The sequence below is a fragment of the Pholcus phalangioides genome, unplaced genomic scaffold (genome assembly GCF_987345545.1).
Source record: "Pholcus phalangioides strain wild (caught in Gottingen) unplaced genomic scaffold, Ppha-v1.0 ptg000003l_1, whole genome shotgun sequence".
In the NCBI taxonomy this organism is placed as follows: Eukaryota; Metazoa; Arthropoda; class Arachnida; order Araneae; family Pholcidae; genus Pholcus; species Pholcus phalangioides.
In genome coordinates, this window is record NW_028301596.1 from 52643155 (window position 1) to 52664175 (window position 21021).

General features: G+C 34.6%; 1 protein-coding gene across 1 annotated transcript; it reads left to right on the plus strand.

Annotated features, from left to right (window-relative positions):
- Nucleotides 1-56: 56 nt before the first annotated feature.
- On the plus strand, nucleotides 57-14766 carry LOC149088798 (lipid transport auxiliary protein 1-like). The gene is made up of 8 exons (XM_089250264.1): nucleotides 57-211; nucleotides 4492-4614; nucleotides 5167-5268; nucleotides 5421-5535; nucleotides 7606-7659; nucleotides 11298-11461; nucleotides 14036-14094; nucleotides 14230-14766. Exons 2-8 carry the CDS (start codon nucleotides 4558-4560, stop codon nucleotides 14411-14413), a joined length of 735 nt encoding a protein of 244 aa, XP_089106390.1. The 5' UTR covers nucleotides 57-211; nucleotides 4492-4557; the 3' UTR covers nucleotides 14414-14766.
- Nucleotides 14767-21021: the final 6255 nt, after the last annotated feature.

The following is a 21021-nucleotide window of genomic DNA, read 5'->3' on the forward strand; positions in this document are numbered from 1 at the left end:
ACTGAGAAGGAGAACTTACGATTTTCATCGTTGTCTATGTTTACAATAATAATCGTAAGTTTCTCTTAGGGAAAAAGATATTTTATACCTCCATTCACCAATCGCCGATTTTTAATGGATATGAGCCGGAAATACGAAGTTTTTTCAATTTATTTATTTTGTTTTATGGGATGGGGTTATTAATTAACTCGCCCCTGGGATTTCTTCTTAGGTTAGTTGGCTTTTTTTCAATTTATTTACTTGTATTTCAAACACCCCATCATTGATTGATTTGGCCCCAATTGCATGGTGCTTATTATTTATGCATGTTATTGCATTCGTGTTTATTGATTACTTATTTTACTGTTTAAAACATATCAGTTGAATATCCGCGTGTTTTAATTCCAAGGAGTTCAACCGGCAAGAAATAATCCTCATCATAACTAGTCATAGCAAGTAAAATTTTTATTTAACCCATTAAAGACGATTTTGCTTCTTAGGCCGGGATTACACTATAAAAGTTTGATAAAAGTTCGTTTATAAAACTTGAAAAATGCAACCAATAGACTGATCAGTTAAGTTCGTTCGAATGTAACAAATGTGTTTATTGGTTACATTTTTCAAGTTTTATAAAAGAATTCTTATAAAAGTTTTGTTGTGTAATACCAGCCTTAGAAAGGAAAAAAAACTACTGAGTGGGAACCACTCCCACCATTTACTGGCAAAGAAAAAAATTTAAATTTCGAATGGCAAATTTTCTTATTAACCGGTGTCAATGGTTTAATATTTAAACCCATGACATTGTAAACCTTCACCAAAATGCTGGATGTGATTTCTGATAGATGGAATGCCTCTTTTTCCCAGCTCTCCCCACAATTTACGGCCCCCAAACTAAGCATCACATATTGTTTGGCAAGGCTGTTTTGACCGTACCATGAGCCTCCGGCAAAGAGACGTTCTGAATAGGGTTATCAGATGTCAGGGCCGTAACTAGACTGGGTCAACCGGGGTGCTGCCGCAGGGCCCCGAACTGAATGAGGGCCTCAGAAAAATATACGTTATTTTGCTTAATAATAACCCTTTCGGGGGGGTCCCTAGAGAGAGAGTCTGCCCATAGAAGACATGCTATGGCCCTGCCAAATGTCCTCTTTTTTTTTTCTATGTCATTTCAAGCGTCCTACGTTTTGGGAAATTTTCCCTTTCGTCCTTCTTTGTTTGTGTGAGTGTTTTCTTTTTTTAGCACATGTTGACATGGTTGAGTAATTGCCATCTAAATTTCCAGAATAAATAACACAGATACAAGAACTCAAGTTGCCTCTAGATGCTATTTTTTTTACTATAGTTCAGCTTACTCCAGGCCAGGGTTGGGCATTTTGCCAGCAAAAAGGTATTTTCACTGGGACAGTAGCAAAAATGGTTATATGAGAAAAAACATTTGACTCAATGTGTAACTGAAACCATTATAACAATCAACTTTGTACTGTTATATAGAGAAGTAATCTGGTAGAAAATAAATATTTACAAATGAACAAATAGAGATACACAGTCAATGCTCAACGTTAATGCCCCCACGTTATAGTGATCATTCCATTACAATTACCTGTAGGAAAAATCGGTTATAGTTTCCTACAGGTGAAAGGTTGTTATAACAATATACAATTCTTTTGCATCAATTTTTTTTAATGATACTAGACACCATAGGTGTACGCAGAATTTTCTTGAAGGGGGTTTTCAGATTTTTTTTCCTGTAAAATAACACTATAGTAACCGCTTGGTTACAGTGCCGCTGTGGTGGTCGAGTGGTTATAGTGACGGACTCGCGATGCGAGGATCCGGGTTCGAACCCCACAGTGGTGGTCGGCTGAAGTTGGTTTTCTGTGGTTCCCAACTTCAAGGCGCAAATGCGAGCCGATCTCCCCGTTAAAAAGTCTCACCACAGAGAGCAACAGTCCTACAACGATAAATCATTCAATCATAACACTTCACTCATGGTTAGAAAAACTGGTGGCAGATGACAGCACTACACATAACAAGCATTACAGAGAAACAGAAAACTTCACGTCAGGTTTCACTACACGCACACGCACATTCCCACATGTACCGATTCGTTGGGGGTTCCAGGGGGGGGGTGTTGTGGGCAGGGTGTAGCAGTAGTAGATAGGGCCTCCAAAAAATGCCTCGGGGATCCATGATGTTCTTAAGTCAGCCACCTCGTTGGGCAATTTGCCTGTTGTGGCATTGTATTTGTATAATGGCTCAAAGAGGGGGTTAAACCCCCCCCCCCCCCCCACCCCACACCTTTGCGTATGTCAATGCTAGACACAAATTAATGTGGAAAGTGTAGATTTGTTTTATGCTTGGCAAAAACCTATTTTTGTCAGAATGTTTTTCATTCTAGTTTTTCCCAGCCATGGCAAAAACTTACCATCCCCAAAAGTTATTGTTTACCAAACCAAAATTTGAGTGCAAAACTATGTCACTTGCATAATAAATAGAAAAATAAATGCATAACAATGCCTCACATGCGTAGATAGATGGGGAAATAATCTATTTTTGCCGGGACAGTTTTCACCCCGATTATTTCCACCTATGTCAAAAACATACCAACCCTGACACAGCGAGATCTTGATATACTGATACTATAAGGATCAATGAAAATGCAGTGGTGTAGAACAGTGATTCCCAATGTGGGTGTTAACGTCCCCTTGGGGGTGATGAAAAGTTTCAGGAGGTGGTAGAAGCTACAGGTATAACATAGGATCCTATGGGTTAGATTGCGGGGGGGGGGGGGAGCGATGGGAGAAAAAAAATTCTGAAGAAAGGGGCGATGGGGAACAAAAAGGTTGGGAAACTGGTGTAGAGAGATTTATTGTTATATCAAGCATCGTTGTAGTGAAGTTTCACTGTATGGTAATACCCTTACTTGTGCGATTTCAGAGTTACGTGATTTTCTGTGAAAAATGCGCATTTCTGAAATTCAAGCATAATCACTGGATTATTGCTGAGATAGAGGAAATCATTAAATAATAATCAATAAAATATTGTTTTATTTGATCAGAAAATTATATTTAATGAAATTGTACCAATCTGCTGATTTATTATTACAATTCTATCCTTTTATGACATTAAGCATATCTTCGCTTTGATAGAGTGGTTTTTGAGAAGAAGTATCTATATGTGTGATAAAAAAAGGAAGTGTGAACAACTGATCATTTATGGTTCAGTGAGTTAATGAAAACCTTCAGTAATTTAGGGACCCTTGTTAGATTTGGAGCTCAGCCCACCCAAGAAAACACCACAGACTGCTAGAAGTGGTATCCAGAAAAAAAGGTGCATGAAAGTATCTCACCCTCTTGTTGTGTGTTAATGCGAGTATGGATTTCAAAATGAAGCCCTTGCTCTCTATTGTACCATTCCTGAAAATCCATGCGTCTATAAATATATAAAATACAATAAAATCACAGGGGTCTGTCCAGCCCGAATTTCGGTTCGCTTTCCGCACCCTTCACAAAATTCTGGATCTGAAAAACGGGCCCTTCACAAAATAAAAATGAGTGAAACCCTAAATGTGGCATTTCATTTCTTTTGTGATCAATTAACTAGATTATTACGCTTCCCACGAAATTATTCATTTTCACAAAATTGATGACCATTTTCATAAAAATAAGGAAAAATTTCACAAAAACAGGACCTTACGAAAAAATTCTGGACAGATCCCTGGAAATACAATGTAAAAAAATATGCAGTAATATATTTAAAACAGTACTCGAAATACAGTAAAATATAAAAATATACAGTAAAATACAATATAAAAAATATGCAGTAAAATACAATATAAAAAAAAGTAATGATAGTTACCCTGCACTTTGTCTTGGAACAAAATCGTGACTGGTGTGATTGAATGAATCATTTGAGTTCCCATTATTTCTGATGACAAAGTTTGCTTCAATATAAGATATATGTATTGTATGCATTTTAGATAGCACTGTTTTTGGAATGAATTATGCTTATGAACCAAGGTACCACTGCATAGCAAAAACGTATAAAGTGAGATTATAATTTAAAGGAAATTCACACCCTGCAGTTCACTGTTAGGAAAGTATAAGTGTGTGAGTGACAGTATGAATGACAGAGTGAGTGGGTGAGTAACCAAACAAATGATTGAGTAAGCCACTCAGTCACTCTTTCATTTGCTCACTCACAAACTACCTGATGACTCACTTGACCGATCACTTGCTCACTGGCTCACTCTATTTCTCATTCACTCACTCACTATGTCACTTTGTGGGTGAGTTTTCCTAGTGGCGAATTTCGCTATGATGAATTTTCCTTTTGATGAATTGCATGGCAGTGAATTTTCTCAGTGGTGAATTAATTGTTAGTGACAAAATTTCCACACATGCATCCTTATTTCTATATTGATGAAGAAAATCTAGGGAATACATGAATTGAATGTTGATTTCTCTCAAACTGTGCCGTTTCTCCTCTAACATAGTGCCAAACTCTTTTCAGATAAAATGATCAGTTGCCGATCACCTAGTGATGTAGTCTTCCTGGTGGTAGTTCCTGTCCATAAGCATGAGTGATCAGTTGTCTGGTGTTGCTATTATAATATGCATAGCTTTTGGAATTTTGGTATGTGGAATTTTTATTTCATTTAGCTTTATACATATTTCTCTTAATTGTTAAGATGAATAATTGTTTAGCTTTATTCAGGTCCATAACTAGCCTGGGGCAACCGGGGCACTGCCCCAGGTCCTGAACCAAATGGAGCCCACAGAAAATTTACACTTATTCTACATAATCCTCTCAGGGGGCCCCTCCAAGAAAATGTTTGTCCTGGGGTCCAGGGAAGGCACCCTATGGCCCAGGCTTTATTTCCTTCTAATGAAATGTAGAGCGCTTGTAATTAGAATGAGGGTACATAGAAACATGTTGAATAAAACTTGGTCCATGTGCTATACAGGTCGATGGGATGAGATTCATTAAGATAAAAGTGTTGTTGAAATTATCGCCACAGAACAAAAAATTGACGCTGCAAGAATGACAGTTTTGAGGCTGATGGTCAAAATGTTATTAAAAGAAAAACTTTTTGTTTCCAAAATTATTTGCTCAATGTATTATAATCCTTACATTGTTCTGTTATGTTATAAGATGAAATATTTAATAATTCTTATTTAATTTTAGACTTTCTTTCTGTTGTTCATATTCGCAAACCGTCAAATAAAAAGATTCTCATTGAAGTCTCAATCTGGACCTTATGCTCCAATAGCTATTGGTGCACCTAAGGTAAGGAGATTTCTTTTTCTATGCTGTTCCCCCCGATATCAACATGATAAATTACAGAATGTCTTATTTTACCATCTTGTACTGTTTCTGAAAGTGCTTTTTCTGCAATATAATTATATCAAGTTATACTATGTATTTCTCATATTCTGTAGTCTATGCAGTTGGAAACTGACCGGCGCTTAGATGCTGTTAAGAGTATATCATATCATCCAAAGCTCCTGAAGAAGCATGAAGAGCAGTTTTTCCTGGATGGAGATAACCCAGAATGTATGTATTAATTAGTGTGAAATGTAAGCAAACGAAATATCATACACTGAAAATATATATATATATATATATATATATATATATATATATATATATATATATATATATATATATATATATATCATACACTGCTTATATAACATTTATTACACTGTACAAAACATTCCCATACATGTTAGCATCAACACATTGTCAGTTTGAACTATATTTTTCATTTGCCAAACATTGATAATAGGAGAAGTTGAAAGACTTTTTCACTTCTTGAGAGCAGTATATGATACACGGTTGGGTTCATTATAGCCAAACCACAATATCACAAGGTATATAAAAATTGTTTCTATCAATTAACCCTTTCACTTACAAGGAATCGGTGAGAAATTCGGATGATCTCTATTTGACGAATGGGCGATAAATATGTTAATCTTGTACAAACCTAACTGCACGTTAGGGGAAAGGAAAAAGTAGAGCTAAGAGAAAGTAGTTATATTAAGTAGATTTCTCTTTTCACCCTCACCCATCCTATTCTCTTTTGCTCTTAATGTATATATTAAAAAGATACATCATATGTGGGGGGGGGGAAGTCGCTAATAATTGCATAGACATAAAAGGAAGGTAAAAAAGAACAACTTCTTAGGGTTACAACAAAGCCTTGTGATGATGAGGATAGGTGAAAGAAAATAGAGAGAGCTTATTTGAGTTCATTCTACAGGCTTTTGGATGCAATATTACGTCCTTGATAGTAAAGTGGTTGATGAAATAATGTGGTACCAATGCAGTGTGCCCTTGGTATTTGTGGGTTTCATATTCATGGTTTATGTGTACACAGCCTCCTTTCCAGTTTTTTGGAAAATGCTGTTGCCCTGCTATTTCTTATACCGAAACAAATATAAATTGCATTTGTTAACTAAATGTTTTAAAACCCCTTCCCCTTCTTAAACTAATGATAAATATATGGTTATGATGATGATACTTCACTTTTAGAAATATATTCTAAAATATTTTTTTTTAAATGTTTTTGAAAGTGAAAAACTTGCATGAAAAATTCAAAATATTGATTATGGTTATCTTGATTACTGTGGTTGCCCATCATTAAGGCTTTAATGGATTTACAATCAGATATATCAGAAAGAACCTCAAACTTCCATTAGCTTTTTTTGTATCTCACCTGCACCAGTGAAAAGCTTTACATTAAGATGCACATGTTTCTCTCTCTCACACACACACATGCAGTGTTGTTTTTCCGAGTGGTTTGATAAAATAGGTATGCAAATTATGTATTACAGAACTTGCATACCATAACTTTCATTTTTTAATCTGCAAAAGTTGCATCTCCCAGTATTTTGTATAAACAATAGAAAAACTTGGAATGCGGAAACACTTTCCCGTAAAATTACACGTAACATTTCTCCATTTGAGATTGATTTAAGCATCATTGTTATGTAACTGAAACAAGTTAATGGAAAAGGGTTCGATGACTGCTGTTCATTAGTGGACTGAAGGAACACGTTCCTGTAAAATCATGCATAACATTTCTTCATTTAAGATTGATTAAAGCGTCATTGTCACGCTAGTGAAACAAGTTAATGGAGAAAGATTCAGTGACATGAATATAGAAAAAATTGCATAATTTATGAACACCAATTCAAAAACTGACAGAAAAGGATATTGATCAAACTTGATGCTCCTGAAACTAAAGCGATACCAAGATCAAGAGAAGTGGAAAATAAGTGTGTTACGAGCTGCATAGTTACAATAAAAGTAATGGTCCTTGGGGCATGCAATTTATTGATTTCTTGCTTCGAAAAACAAAATATTTTGTAATGAACTACAAAACAATGATTTGAGTTTGCCTTATGTGAAAAATATTTGATTCACGCTGAGTTCATCTTAAGGAAGTTTGACTGTATTGAATGCTAGATTCTTAATAGAAAGTGATGAAATTTTGCATACAAAATCTGTAGTTATGCCCCACTTTTTGTTCCATTATTTTCTTTCTATTCTTGAAATGTTAGTCTTTTGAATTTTCATGATTAAATGTAACAAATTTGTATCGCTTTTCTTTCATTTCAGTTTTGCCTTCCCATATGTACAGGATGAGAGCTTTAGATTCACTGAGAACCCTACGTAAGTAAAAAGAAATATCAATTTTTTTATATTTTTGCATGATTGCATCAAATTTGTTAATTGAACAATTGGCCAATCAAGATTTATTTTTGTAACTTTGTTTGCATATTGATTGGAGGCTGCCTCTTTTTAAATAATTTTCTTTCAATAGTTTTAGAGTATAGCCGTTTTAAATACTACAACTTATTTCATACAGGCACCTTGTAAACATTCCTGTGTACAATTTATAATGTATCTGTGCAAACCGAAATGTGTGTTCTGAGTATATGTGTGGCCCTAACATATTTATGCTGTCAAAGTTAGACTTGTTTCATGATCTTGCTTGTGCTGCCATCTGTCTTCCATATTTTGAAGTGAAGATGATGAATGCTCAAATTTTCATGTTATATAAGTATCATGTTGAAGGTAACTCTGAGTACTATCAGATTAATTACAAACTCTGTACACAAACTTCCATACTTTTTGACGTATCTGAAGCTGATTTAATAATGTACTTGCATTTTAATAATGTACTTGCATTTTAATAATGTACTTGCATTTTAATAATGTACTTGCATTTTAATAATGTACTTACATTTTTAAAATGTAATTTTGGAGGCTTGCAAAAAAAAAATGGCCCTGAGGTCTGAGGAGGTTAACCCTTTCACTACCAGTTTAAAGCAATGCATGGGAGCGAAAGGGTTAAAAGTCCTTGTCAATGATAAAATGAGAGGGACTCCCCATATCTTTGCCCATGGTAGAAGAGGGGGCATTGCCTCTCATCGTCAAAGGTGGAACTGACTGATCTAACGTATATTTGTATTGGTGGATGCTGTCACCATAACCCCGCTTCAGACTTTCAAGTCTGTCTCCTCCTATGTGACAAGCCCATATATTTTGAAAGTAGATTTTTCAATGACACATTTTTTCTCGTACCCCCTTACTTTGCACCTGCTGAAAATCAACTACTGAATAGTCACTACTTCATAAAAAAAGATGGCATTTTTAAGGGGGTTTACTGATTTTTGCTATGCTGTTTAAAGGGTTTAAAAAACTATGATCTCTTCATATAATTGCCGCAGGACTCCCACTTGTCCTACTTTTTCTACCAAATTCTATCATGGAAACCGAACACAGCTCCACTTTAGCCAAATCCTATCAACAAAATTTGTGTAATTGGTTTTAATTGAGCAGAGAATCATCGATATATATTGCCAAATATTATGAATGTTGTAGATTACTATTAATGATTCTGCCAAAGCAGAAATTGTATCGTTTTCAAGGTTATTGGGGAGGGGCGTATGTGAATGGTTTATTAGTTTTTCATTTGCTTAGTTTGAGGGTTCAACAAGTAGAGTAGTAATTAAAAACTTCTATCTGGATGGAAAAAAATGATTTTGTATTTACTTTTCATGATCTTGGACAGTAACTAGCATTCATAATTCAAACTTATGGTGCACATTTTGTGTGTAGGTGAAATAACAGTTTGCATAGCAAAGCAGTTGGATACATAGGCCTATTATAGGTTTGGTGATTCTGATGCTACCCAATAGCATACAGTGGCTTTCTGTATTTTTAGGGCATGCAGAAGCATAAACAATATTTACAATGCTTATCAAAGAGCTAGAAATGAAAGTGTTTCATTTGTCAAAAACGATTATACTCCCATTATGTGAACTGTGAAATGCAAACAAATCCCTTTGAAAAAAGATGGAAAGCTCAGTAAATCATCTGGTTGGTCTTAACTTATTTACATTGGACATTGTAACTTACACATTTTGCACAGTGCTTTTGGAAGTGGTCTCAAAGGAGCATCATTCTTAACCCTAGATTTTTGATCCCCATCAGAAATTTTTTCCTTTCATCACCCCCCCCCCAACTCAAGTAAACCCATAGGATCCTATGTTAAATCAGTAGGTTCTATCGCCCCCTTGGACCATTCCATCGCCCACCAGGGGGCGATATTGCCCACTTTGGGAAACACTGCCCTAGATTCATAAACATGCATGAGAGATACACTATTCATAAACATTTGTCTCTCAGACGAACATATTATATGGATGATTTTTGTTTCATAGAATACAAGGAGCAATAAACACACATATCTGAAAAGTTGTTTATTAATCATTAATTTTCTGAAATGAAAACGAGCACAATAGTTATTCTGAGCAATTGACACATAATAAACCGCGGTGATCCATACACATGAATTTTTTACATTGAGTACAACAGAACCTTGTCATTTGACGTTTTTTTTCATAATTGCAGAAGGCACAAAATTTTTTTCTGAGATCCACAGGGTTGTGTTTGATCAGCGGAAGAAGTTTCGCCAAGAACTTCTGCAATTCTTCCCTGTTTCTGCGATTTGCACCCGTTCTACAATCGCAACACTATTCATAAACATTCGTCTGTGGGACAACCTACTCACTGTAACTCCATTAGCATAAGTGCACTCTGACATGTGACAGGTGCAATACTAATTATTGAATGATCTAGGAAGGTACTTAGAATTTCATCTTTCTATCGCTTTCACTTTAAAAGTTACAAGTGTTTACGTATTTTGCACAGTCTGTGAGACGAATGTTTATGAATCTAGAGTTAAAAAACTTACATGCCTTCATAATTTGCTGTGTATTGTCGAAGAGACTCAACAGACTGGATTGTGGAAGACTGAAAAAAGAATAATATACATTGTGAGGAGAGATAGAAAAGAGTTATCTGTGGTTGCTAGCGCACTGTTTTGGGCAAAAATTGTTTTCGTAACAAAGTCATTTCTGTCATTTTGCTTTGACTTGAGTCAATCTTATAGGATACTGAAATAGTGATATAAAAAAAATTGAATTTTTATGGAGATTTTTTTCATTATGCTATGATTATGTTGTCTAAGGGGGGTAGCCACCCCCTTCCTACTTTTTATATAGTCCTGCTTTTTCCTACTTTTTCTAATTTTTTGAGTGGAAGCCTTGATAGACCACAAAATTATGCATTACTGTGTGATTTTGAAACATCACGAAATGGGATTTCATTTCAACTATTCAGAATAGATTCTTTTCATTTAACTTACTTCAACTTCAAACATTAATACTCAGTATAAGTGTTGTGAATGCAAAAACATTAAAATGTATTTGGGTCTTGTCATTAACTTATCATTATTTCAGCTTATAAATAGTAATAGCAGCACAGAGAAATTCTGAGTGATTTATGTTCTCAAAAAGTTATAACAAGAAAAAAAAATCTAAAAATTTCAGATATTCTGAATTTCTTTTGGCGGCACAGTGATGGTAATTGGAAGTTGGTTTTCTGTGGTTTTCCAACTTTGATTCACGAATGTGAGCTGGTCTTCCATTTGAAAATTGTGTAGAGAACATGCAGGCCTTCTTCCTGAAAATTCAGGCTTATTTTCACTTCAAAATATTGAAGTTGGATGGCAGCACCAGTATTATATACGTAACAAGTATAAATCTAGTGACATATAAATGTGCTGGGACCACACATATGAACCACACATTCTGTCATGTACCATTCCCCAGAGTTGGTAGATATTCTCCAGAGTTGTTTTTATGATGTTGCATGTATGGTTAAGTAGTAAATATTCTGAATTGAAAAATTCATGCTTCTATATATACATATACATATTGATGATATTATTATTTTTTCAGACTCTTATATTTTAGCATTAGATCCTTCAGTAGCTTGTTTATTCAACAAAGACTTGAGGTTGTGCCTCATCAGACTTTTTCAGAAAGGTCGTATGCGTCAGATCGAACTTTCTGTAGTTCATCGTTTTATAGATGCATGTGACTTGGCAAGGCATGAACCTGCAGTAAGTTCAATTAATGTCTCATTCCGTTCACTGTTTTTTCCCTCAGTCATAGGTGTTAGTAATATTGCAAATTGTACTTATTATAAATGTAGTTGGATCATATACATTTAAAGTAATGATAAAGTATATGAAATTTAAAAATTCATAATTCATCTTTTCAACTACATCAAAACCTGTGTAACTTGAAAAGAAGTACCAACATATTTTTTTTCACTGTGTGAAAAATTAAATTTATGCTAAATATTTTTGTTTTGGATGGGAGGGAGTGAATGGACAAATATAATTTTTTAATCATATTTTGTTAAATTAGGATTAAACTGTATTATAGTGAAATCTCACAGCAACGACATTTAATGGGGCCGAGCAAATGTGGTCATTATTGGGAGGCTACTGTTGTTAGCAGGCTCAGTATTTCCGAAACATATATTAAATTTTCTCTTTTCCTTGTAGAATTATAACTCATTCTATAATAAATTAGAAGCTGTTTTGCAGCACATAACATTTCCCATTGGCGATATGTGATTTCTTTTTGTAGAAGAATTTTATTTGTGATTTTCTGTTGTTAATTTCATTCAAAAATTTCCTAAAGAAAAATTTCATACAGCTGTGCCATAATCCTTGTATCCTGGGACATGCAGTCTTTAGATCAGATTCATCCTCTGTTGTGATTAGCTTTTTTTTTTGTTTCTTATCTAGGGCAGTATTTTCAATTAGTATTTACCCTTGGTCAAAACAGCATGGAAAACAATAACTTACGCTAGTCTATGACATAGCCACTTGCCAAATTCTAACCTTAATTTCTGTGTTGTTCTGTCTGGAATGTGCATCTAGTGTACCTTTTAGTATCTACTTGAGGAACCTCCAGGGTCCACCGACCACATTTTGGAAACCACTGGCGTAGGAAAGTACTTGTTTTTTTTATGTTCAAAGAACTCAAGGAAGGACAAACTCCTTCAAAGAAATCTTTAAGGTTGTTCTTCTTATGTGATAATGTATAATTTTTCTTTCATTTTAATTTCCAAAGTGACCGTTATTCGGAAATCATTGTTCAGAGGTTAACATTAATCCAATATATTTAATCATTAATTAATCCAATTGAATGTGTTCTGTTCCAAGAAAATGTTTCCATTGTTTAGAGGTTACCATTGTTCGACGGTGACCGTTATAGGAGATTTACTTTATATATATTTTCTTTTGCTCACAATAATTGTGAGCAAAACAAATTGTAAACATCATTACAAGTAATTATTTGTAATGAGATGTTTTCAAATCTCACACATACACTAATAAGGAACTGAACACTATTTTTTTTATTTGTGTCACCTAAAGTGACACAATAATGCTAAATGTATTGCTCATGCTCATGCATTACATTATGCATGAGATATGGATGTACAGTATAGTGTAACCTATTTTTTTTGAAAAAAATGTTTGATCCAGTAGTTTGATGGAAAATTTTCAAATTTCACTTTACCAAAAACTACACATAAATGCACAATTTCAACTCCATGAGATTGTTATAAAAGAAAAAGATGTAAAGCAGTTGCACGCTTCAATGATTGCCATAAGGCAGTTTGCTCCAATCATGTTTTGACAATTTGAAGTATGACGCTCTCAGTGTCAGGAGAAGCCAGGGAAGCTCGTGCTGTTGATGCCAGAAAAGCTCGTGCTGTTGATGCCAGAAAAGCTCATGAACAGTCCATGCCAGAAGTGTGTATTGGTCAATGTTTCCATGATTCCCACACTAGGAAAATAAATTCATTGAATTGAATCAATCAAATAAATTTATCACCAAAAAGCAACAAAAATTTAATTTTTTTTTTTTTTTTTGTGTTTGTTAGTTCATAGGTGCCAATGCTACCGATTCAATGGGAAGTCTTCTAATTTTTCAGCCTTATTGGAATATTCCAGTTGGAAAAGCCAATTTTTCCTATTTTTTTCTACCTTTATAGAAAAATCCTTAGAAATTCGCAAATTATGCTTAGCAAAAAATGAGAAATCCCTCAAAGAAAATCTTTCGTCCTTGCAATCCTGTGTTATCTGTGTTTTTTTCCAGAAAAATACAGGAAACTATCGGTTGTTGCCACATATGATACTAAAAGTGCACAAAGTTTCCAATTATTACAATTTATTTTTTTTTTTTTTTAAATCACCAATGACGGGAAATGAAGCGCCACTGCAAATCTAAGTGGATTAAAATGATTAACATGGCAAACTATGCGAAATAAATATTTCATAATCACATAATTTTGCTGTCATAATAATCTGTGTGATTTCAGTGAATAATAAAAATTCAAAGCTTTAGTGATATTGCCATATTGTCAATGCCCAAAACATCCGTACTTTTCCTTTCTCTTTGTATGATATTTTCTTCAGCAGCATCACATGACAGACAAGTTTTTTGGTCTGAGAGTCGGCACCTATGAGAGTTGAATCTGTGAATTAAATACACAGTTGAAAAGAGTGTTTCTGCAAAAAATAATGGGCAGATGATTTTTTAATCATTATATCCTTAATAAATTATTCCAAAAGCTACTATTTGATAATAAATTTGAATTACATTCATTTTTTCAGGAATTCGGCCCTGAGAATTTTTTACAGTTTTTGGAGTATTTTAGTCAAGTTAAGCAAAGGTAAAGATAATAAATAAGCTTACTTTGTATTATTCAATTTTTTTTAAAAAGATTGGTAATGAGATAAAAATTCTATTAGCATTTTTGACATTCACCTTGATGAACGCAAGCAACATCTATTGTGTATTTTTCCAGCATATCACGAGATAATGAAACACCACAGATAACGAACAACAAGCATCCAGTCCCTCCTGCTCATTCTCCTTCAATAGAAGAAAAGCCTTTGTCCAACGGGAATCTCTCTCCTGCTCTTAGTAGGACGTCGCCAGATGGTGAATCTTCAGATGATAAAAAAGTTGCCTATGAAACATCGGTGTGACCGATATTCACAAGATCTCATTTTCTCTGAACTTTCATGAAGTGTCAGTGTATATACTATGTATGTGCATGTTTCATATGTAATGTGATATTATTTTCATATATTGAAAGAATCTCTGTAATCAGATTGTCTGTGCATAAAAGGGTAATGTTAATCTATTTTTAATAATTTATGGAGTTTTGATAGCGTAATTATATGCAATTATTGTTTAACGCATGTAGTTTTACGATGCATAAAAATATCCTGGGGGAAAGAAAATTACCAAAAACCATGAGGCGATGAACTAATCATGAGCCTAAAACATACAAGATATTCTCACGGGGTTATTGATCTGATAAAAAGTTGTATAAAGGAAAAAAAAAAACAATTGCAATCTTAACATGGTATTTTGTTTCTCTTTTAAGGTGTCAAAATAATGCTTTGTCAAAGTTTGTTTCTTAAAGACAAATGTGCTGTGATTTTAGCAAGTTTGCCATATTGCCTTTCTTGCAGAACGAAGTCAAATGCAGATGTCAATAAACGTTTTTTGTACGTAAAATATTTTTTAGTTTTCTATAGATATAATTCATATTTTCATAATGAAGCATGCACCTGTCTGATGGGAAACGTTTATTAGGAATTTGAATTTGTCATGAGTGCATTTGACTTTTCCCGATTCTTTTAAGACATTGAGAATTTTTTAATGTACAAAACTGAAATTAGTGAGCTGATAGAATGTGTAATAATCGTGTGAAAGTTTCTTAGGTCTGACATTGTATTGGAGTTTCTAAAAGATTTATATACTGGGAGAGAGGTAATGCTTGTGAAGAAGAGGAAACATTTGGCACATGCCTTGCTATTTTTTGTTCTCGCCATTTCATTTGTAATATAGTTTGGAATGTGATATATTTTGTTGTGTTGTATGAAATTGACTGTTTGTAATTCAAAATACAACTTAATTTGATGGACATCGATTCAGTATTGTCTTCTACAATCAATGCTATTTCCCTGTTAAACAACAAATTAATTAATATATGTATAAAAGGCAAATGAGTGGTTAATTCCTGACGGGGGAGGGGTGTGTGTAGCTGAATAATCCACTCATGGAAGTGAATTGCATCAAGATGACCACATAGTATATGTATTACAAGAGTGTAATCCTTCACACTAAGGGCCCCTCACATGGAGATACTGGAATCAATCTTCAGTAGCTTCAACTGGAAAGTTGAATTGTCCGTTCTCCCTCGCATGGCACTACTTAAGCGATTAAGATGATATTTTTATATAAATAATTATTATTTCATACTGTTATCTCTGATGTAAGAGATAAAATAGAAAAAAATTATAAGTAAAATCCATACACTGAAAAGATCATGCACTGTAAACTATTTGTTCAGTCATTTCGCTATATCCTCCCACACGCACGTATGTGCATGACCTATATTAACGTTATATGTACTCCAGTCCAGGGAGATTATGGGGCCAGCATCAGGGAAAATTTTGAAAGAAAATCCAAGGCATGGTCACCTATCGTACAACCTAGACCAATGGATGAAATACTATAGAGTCGTGCTACAAATGTTTTGTTCGACTAGCACGTCAAGTCACCAGTGACTCTGTTGCATAGGATATCTCATCATCAATATGGCAATATTCTCATGTAGGCAATATTCTCATGTAAGGAGTACTATAGCAATATACATGTTGAAACACTTGGATACAGTCTCCTATCAGTGGTCAGACATCAATATCTCCTGTGAGGAGGCCCTAAGTGATCAAGACACCAACCTCTTGATGACAAACATGGAAGTGATGCTGTAGGGAATCGGCTATGAGCTGTTTTCCCCGTCATTTACCCTTGCATGCATTAAACAACAGTAATGTAGTGGTTCCCAAAGTAGAGCAGATCTAGGGCCATGCAACCAAGTCAGGGGAAAGGAGTTTGTATATGTTGGAGTATTACTGTAAATCTTTTATTTTAAAATTACAGTATTAATATTGATGGCCTAGCATCATAATTTTCCTGATATTTTGTATTATGAAAAAAAATTCACAATTTAACGAATGGACCATTTTTTGCCCATATTCGTTCATTAAGTAAAGGGTCAATTGTATTTTTTTGTCCGGTGCATCTTTCAGCCAGAGGGTCTCCAAAAAGACTTCACAAGAGTGAAAATATTTTCTCGAGTTCCATTATTGCACCAGAGAACAACTAAATTAAGGTTCAAGAATCATTTGACCAGATTCACAGTTGACTAGTTGCTATGCCACATTTAATTAAGTGGCAGTTTCAGCACCATAAATTTGATGTGTGGCTATCGCCCTTGAAAAAAATTACACATGTTCCTTTGAGCACATAAAACTGCTATAATGAAATGAAACAAAAATAGTCAAATGACCAGAGCAAACACAAACGTTAAAGTTGTGATATTATTACACATTTGGGGCCCTGGTATAGAAATTATTCATGATTAAAATGTCCTGAAAGAAAAAGAGTTATAATAGATATGAAAGCTGTCAAAGACTTTGAAACATTCTCTGTAGCGTTTGTATTGGCGATAACCTTGTATAACAATAATTGTCCATCCTAAACAATTTTTTAACCTTTGTAAAAACATCTTCAACCGGCCATCTGGCGGTGACGGCTACAGACTTCATGATAAATGTATACTAGGAGTACTCAGAGATCGATAGTTAAAAAAATGATTTATTCAAATATTCTGCAAGCGATCACAATTTTTTTCGCTAACCTTTTCTATGTAGGGAAAATTTTCATCTTGTTAAGAATTTTAAAACTTCAGAAACCCATTTCCATCATACCATCACTCTATATTGTCCCCCCCCCCCATTTATTCATCCATTGATTGTGACAACTTGGTCAAACATGTAGGCAGCCTTGAAATAAAGAATTTATAACTTTTTGGAAAGTTTAACAACGACATGGAAATGAAAATTTCACTTTTTCAGATTTAAATAGAATTGAATGAAAGGAATACAGAGAGCTTCTGTCACTAGAACAAAGAATTCGGCTTTTTCAAATGCAATTCAACGTGACTGATGTGTTGAAAATTTGTACTCACTTTATTCCAGGGCTTGACAAATCCCAGGCGTCAGGTTGCAATGGTGACTAGAAAGTTGTTATTGGCACCTAAAACTTTTTATATGAAGGTGCGAAATTGGAGCTTAAGAATTGTGCAAAATTGTTTGATTTTATGACAGCTCGTCTTTTATTATGGGAAGGAAGAATCGAGTCCAGGAAAAGTTGAATAAAAGCATTACTTAAGATAATTTTTCTTGAGCAAAAACCATGCTTGGCTCCTAAGAAATTTGGCTGGCCCCTAATTTTTTTCTGATTTGTCAAGCCCTGCTTAACTCTCAGAGTTCATTTTATATATATATGTGATCATATAATAAACGATATCTTGGTTCCTAGATTAAAATTTTCGAAGTGACACGTATAAGCTCTGTCACTAGAACAACATACAGATGTTGAGAAGATAGTTTTATGACAGCGTTTTGTTTGAAAATTGCTAGAAAATCTCTTGCGCTAAGTACTAGTCATAAATCTAAACAAATAAACAGAATTTTTGCAAATATATTCAATGCTGGTATCTATGGTGAAAAAACGATTTTTTTGTCTAATATTACTCAGTCCAACATCTACTCTTTATGTCTCATTATACAAATGAACTTTCGTTTCTTCACTGATATGTACCACTTTTGGAGTAAATGGTGGCATTTTTGATGACACAGACTCAATTTGGCTATAGTCAATAACATCCAAACATGTCATAATTGATGCTACAGTTTTTTAAAAAATGATATCTCTTATCCAAAGTGATTGTGCCGCAAGTAAATATGGCATAAAGTGGGTCCAGTTTTTACAGAATTTTGAATATTTCAAATTAGATGCAGTAAAAATTTTACATAGGCATGAGAACTCTTCCCCCCCCCCTATTGCATTCAAAGTATTATTACTTTAACATCTTTATGAATTCTTTATGCACATTTGTATTTTATGTCCATAGTTTGTTCTTGAAATCGTTTATTTATTTGTAAATATTCATGTAAGCGAGATTGTACATACATAAAAAATTGTGATATCTGTATGTACCGTATATATATACGTACATGTATATCGTTCTCCAACCTGTAGGCAATGTGTAAAATATTGGTATTTATTACTATACTTGTGGTTTATATGGTTTTAAGAAAAAAAGGAGCTGCCTTGATTTTGATGGATGGTTGCATATAACGTTCATGTAATGGTGTTTGTTCTGAAGTGTTTTTTTTTTAATATTAAAATAGTATGTATATTAATTTCACATGTTTGTTTTGCTTGTGTCGATTTCATTTTTTGAAAAATCAATTCAAAAGACTCCTGGATGTTTGATTGTTTTATTGATTTCAATGTTCATAATATTTTTACATACATAGAAGGAAAAAATGTATTTCCTTGATAATATTTTCTTCTCTTTAAATTTTATGGCACGTTATTCATTTTTTATACGTTTTAAATGAAAACTTATGTCACTTATCATACAAGTATCCTCTTAAATGTGACTTTTCAGTTTACAATACACTACACAAAAAGAATATAATGAGGTCTAAAAGATTCATTTCAGAATTTCAAACACTGGCGTCAGAGCCAGGGGTGCTGTCGCTGCTTGAGCACCCACAGTGTTTTGCAGTAAATGAAAACCTCTTGCTGATTATTTTTGTGAAAAACTAACATAAAATGAAGATTTTTTTTCACCCCCATGTTCTGTCATCTTGCTCTATCTACAGCAGGGTTTTCCATCGTGAAAGCTCGCGCGGAACCCTTGATGGTTACGAGGCTATTCTGTGGAACCCTTGATGGTTACGAGGCTATTCTGTGGAACCCTTAATAACAGGGTGTCCCAAAAGTCCCCATTCGCTCTGAGGAACAAGAATCCTCATTTGTAGTAGATAAAAGTGTCAAAATCAATATACATATTTGTGAGTTGCACACAGTGTGACCATATGATCCACATATTTTACGGGCAGAATCATTTTTCATAATATTCGGTTATTTCATCGTTTTAATAAAAATGTTAATTTTGTCAAGGTTGCATAAAAAACTCACTTTCAAATTTTTAAATCGTGAATTCGTTATTTTAACATGAGCTATGCATCAATGAAAAAATGTCTGTTTCTTTTCTTTTTTTCATTTGGTCTCGCTCTCATTCCAGTTATGCACATAGCTTGAGGATAACGAAAAACACGCTCATTTAAAATCATTTTTTCTCCACCCCCTTCATTTTGTGCACAATAGGAAAATTCCGAATTTTAGGTGGAATCTCATAAAATCCGCATGTAGGTAGGTCTTGAGAGTTTTGGAAATGAAACAGTAACAAGAAATTTTTTGAAGCTACCGGGGTTCCGAGATGTTTGGGCTTTCATCCCTTTTGAATCTCCGCGGAACCCAAAAAAAAACTCTCACGGAACACCGGTTGGAAAACTGATCTACAGGGTGTTCTGTTAATGGATCGACAAACTGAAAGGGTTGTTAGTAGACATCAAGAGGAACAAGTATTGCAAAGGAACATGGTGTCGCAAACTACTTTGATGATGAAAATCGCAAAAAACGCATGTAGGCTCTGAGTTTAGAGATGAAAGGTGGATGTCAGTTGATCGCTGAATGCGTTCGTGGGTTCGCTCACCATATCTGACTTAAGTAGCGTCGCAAAACGCATGCGCTGGGGTAGGATCACGCGCTGCGGACGACATCAAAAGCATAGGCGTAAACTTCTATAGGGCCCATGGGCCCGAGCCCCCCTAACATTTATGAAGACGCGGCTCAGCCCCCCCCCCCCCAAAAATTCGTATGAATATGGCTTATTCATTTTGCAATGATGAAAATTTTTTTTTTAACCAAAAGTTGTCCTAATTATGAATTAGTTAATGGAAACAATCTGCTCAAAATTTTAGTTAAAATGTGGATGGTCTTCGGCTTTCTTGTTCCATGACAATACGTTTATCTCATTTCTTCCCTGCCGTTCAATCCCCAATTGCACCCTCCATCGGTTCCAATCCTTACTGCCAGAAGGCACGGCTGAGAGGAAGATTCTTTGAGGTGTTGAGGGGGCTCTTTCTTCTTTTCCTGTGGCAAAAACTGAGTGTCTCTTCTTTTGTTCACTGCGACCGGAGGACGGCCATGGCGCCAACATGAAAATAAGCCCAAAGATGCATGGTGGGGGGGGGGAGGTTGAAAATTGGGAAGCAATGATATTGAAACCGAAATAAATTACACTCTATAAAGAATAGGTGCCAGAACCTAGAGGCTGAGACCATTTGAGCCGCCCCCCCCCCGCAATAAATTTTGTAAAAACATTTTTCAAGCCCCTTTACAACAAAATTTGACTGGGGGTGGGGGGTAGAACATAGAATCAAATAAACAACAAGTGAATTATAATATTGATTTTAAAAAAGGAAATGAAAAATAAATGATTTTTCAAAGGTCCAAGACCAACCCCTCGACCGGGCTTTATTGGCCCATTCGTTAAGTCACCACTACATTTTAACAATGAATACAAACTATTATCTTTATAACTAAGGGATTCCTGAACTATTTACGTTCGCAGCACTCATGGAAATTTTAAATGTTG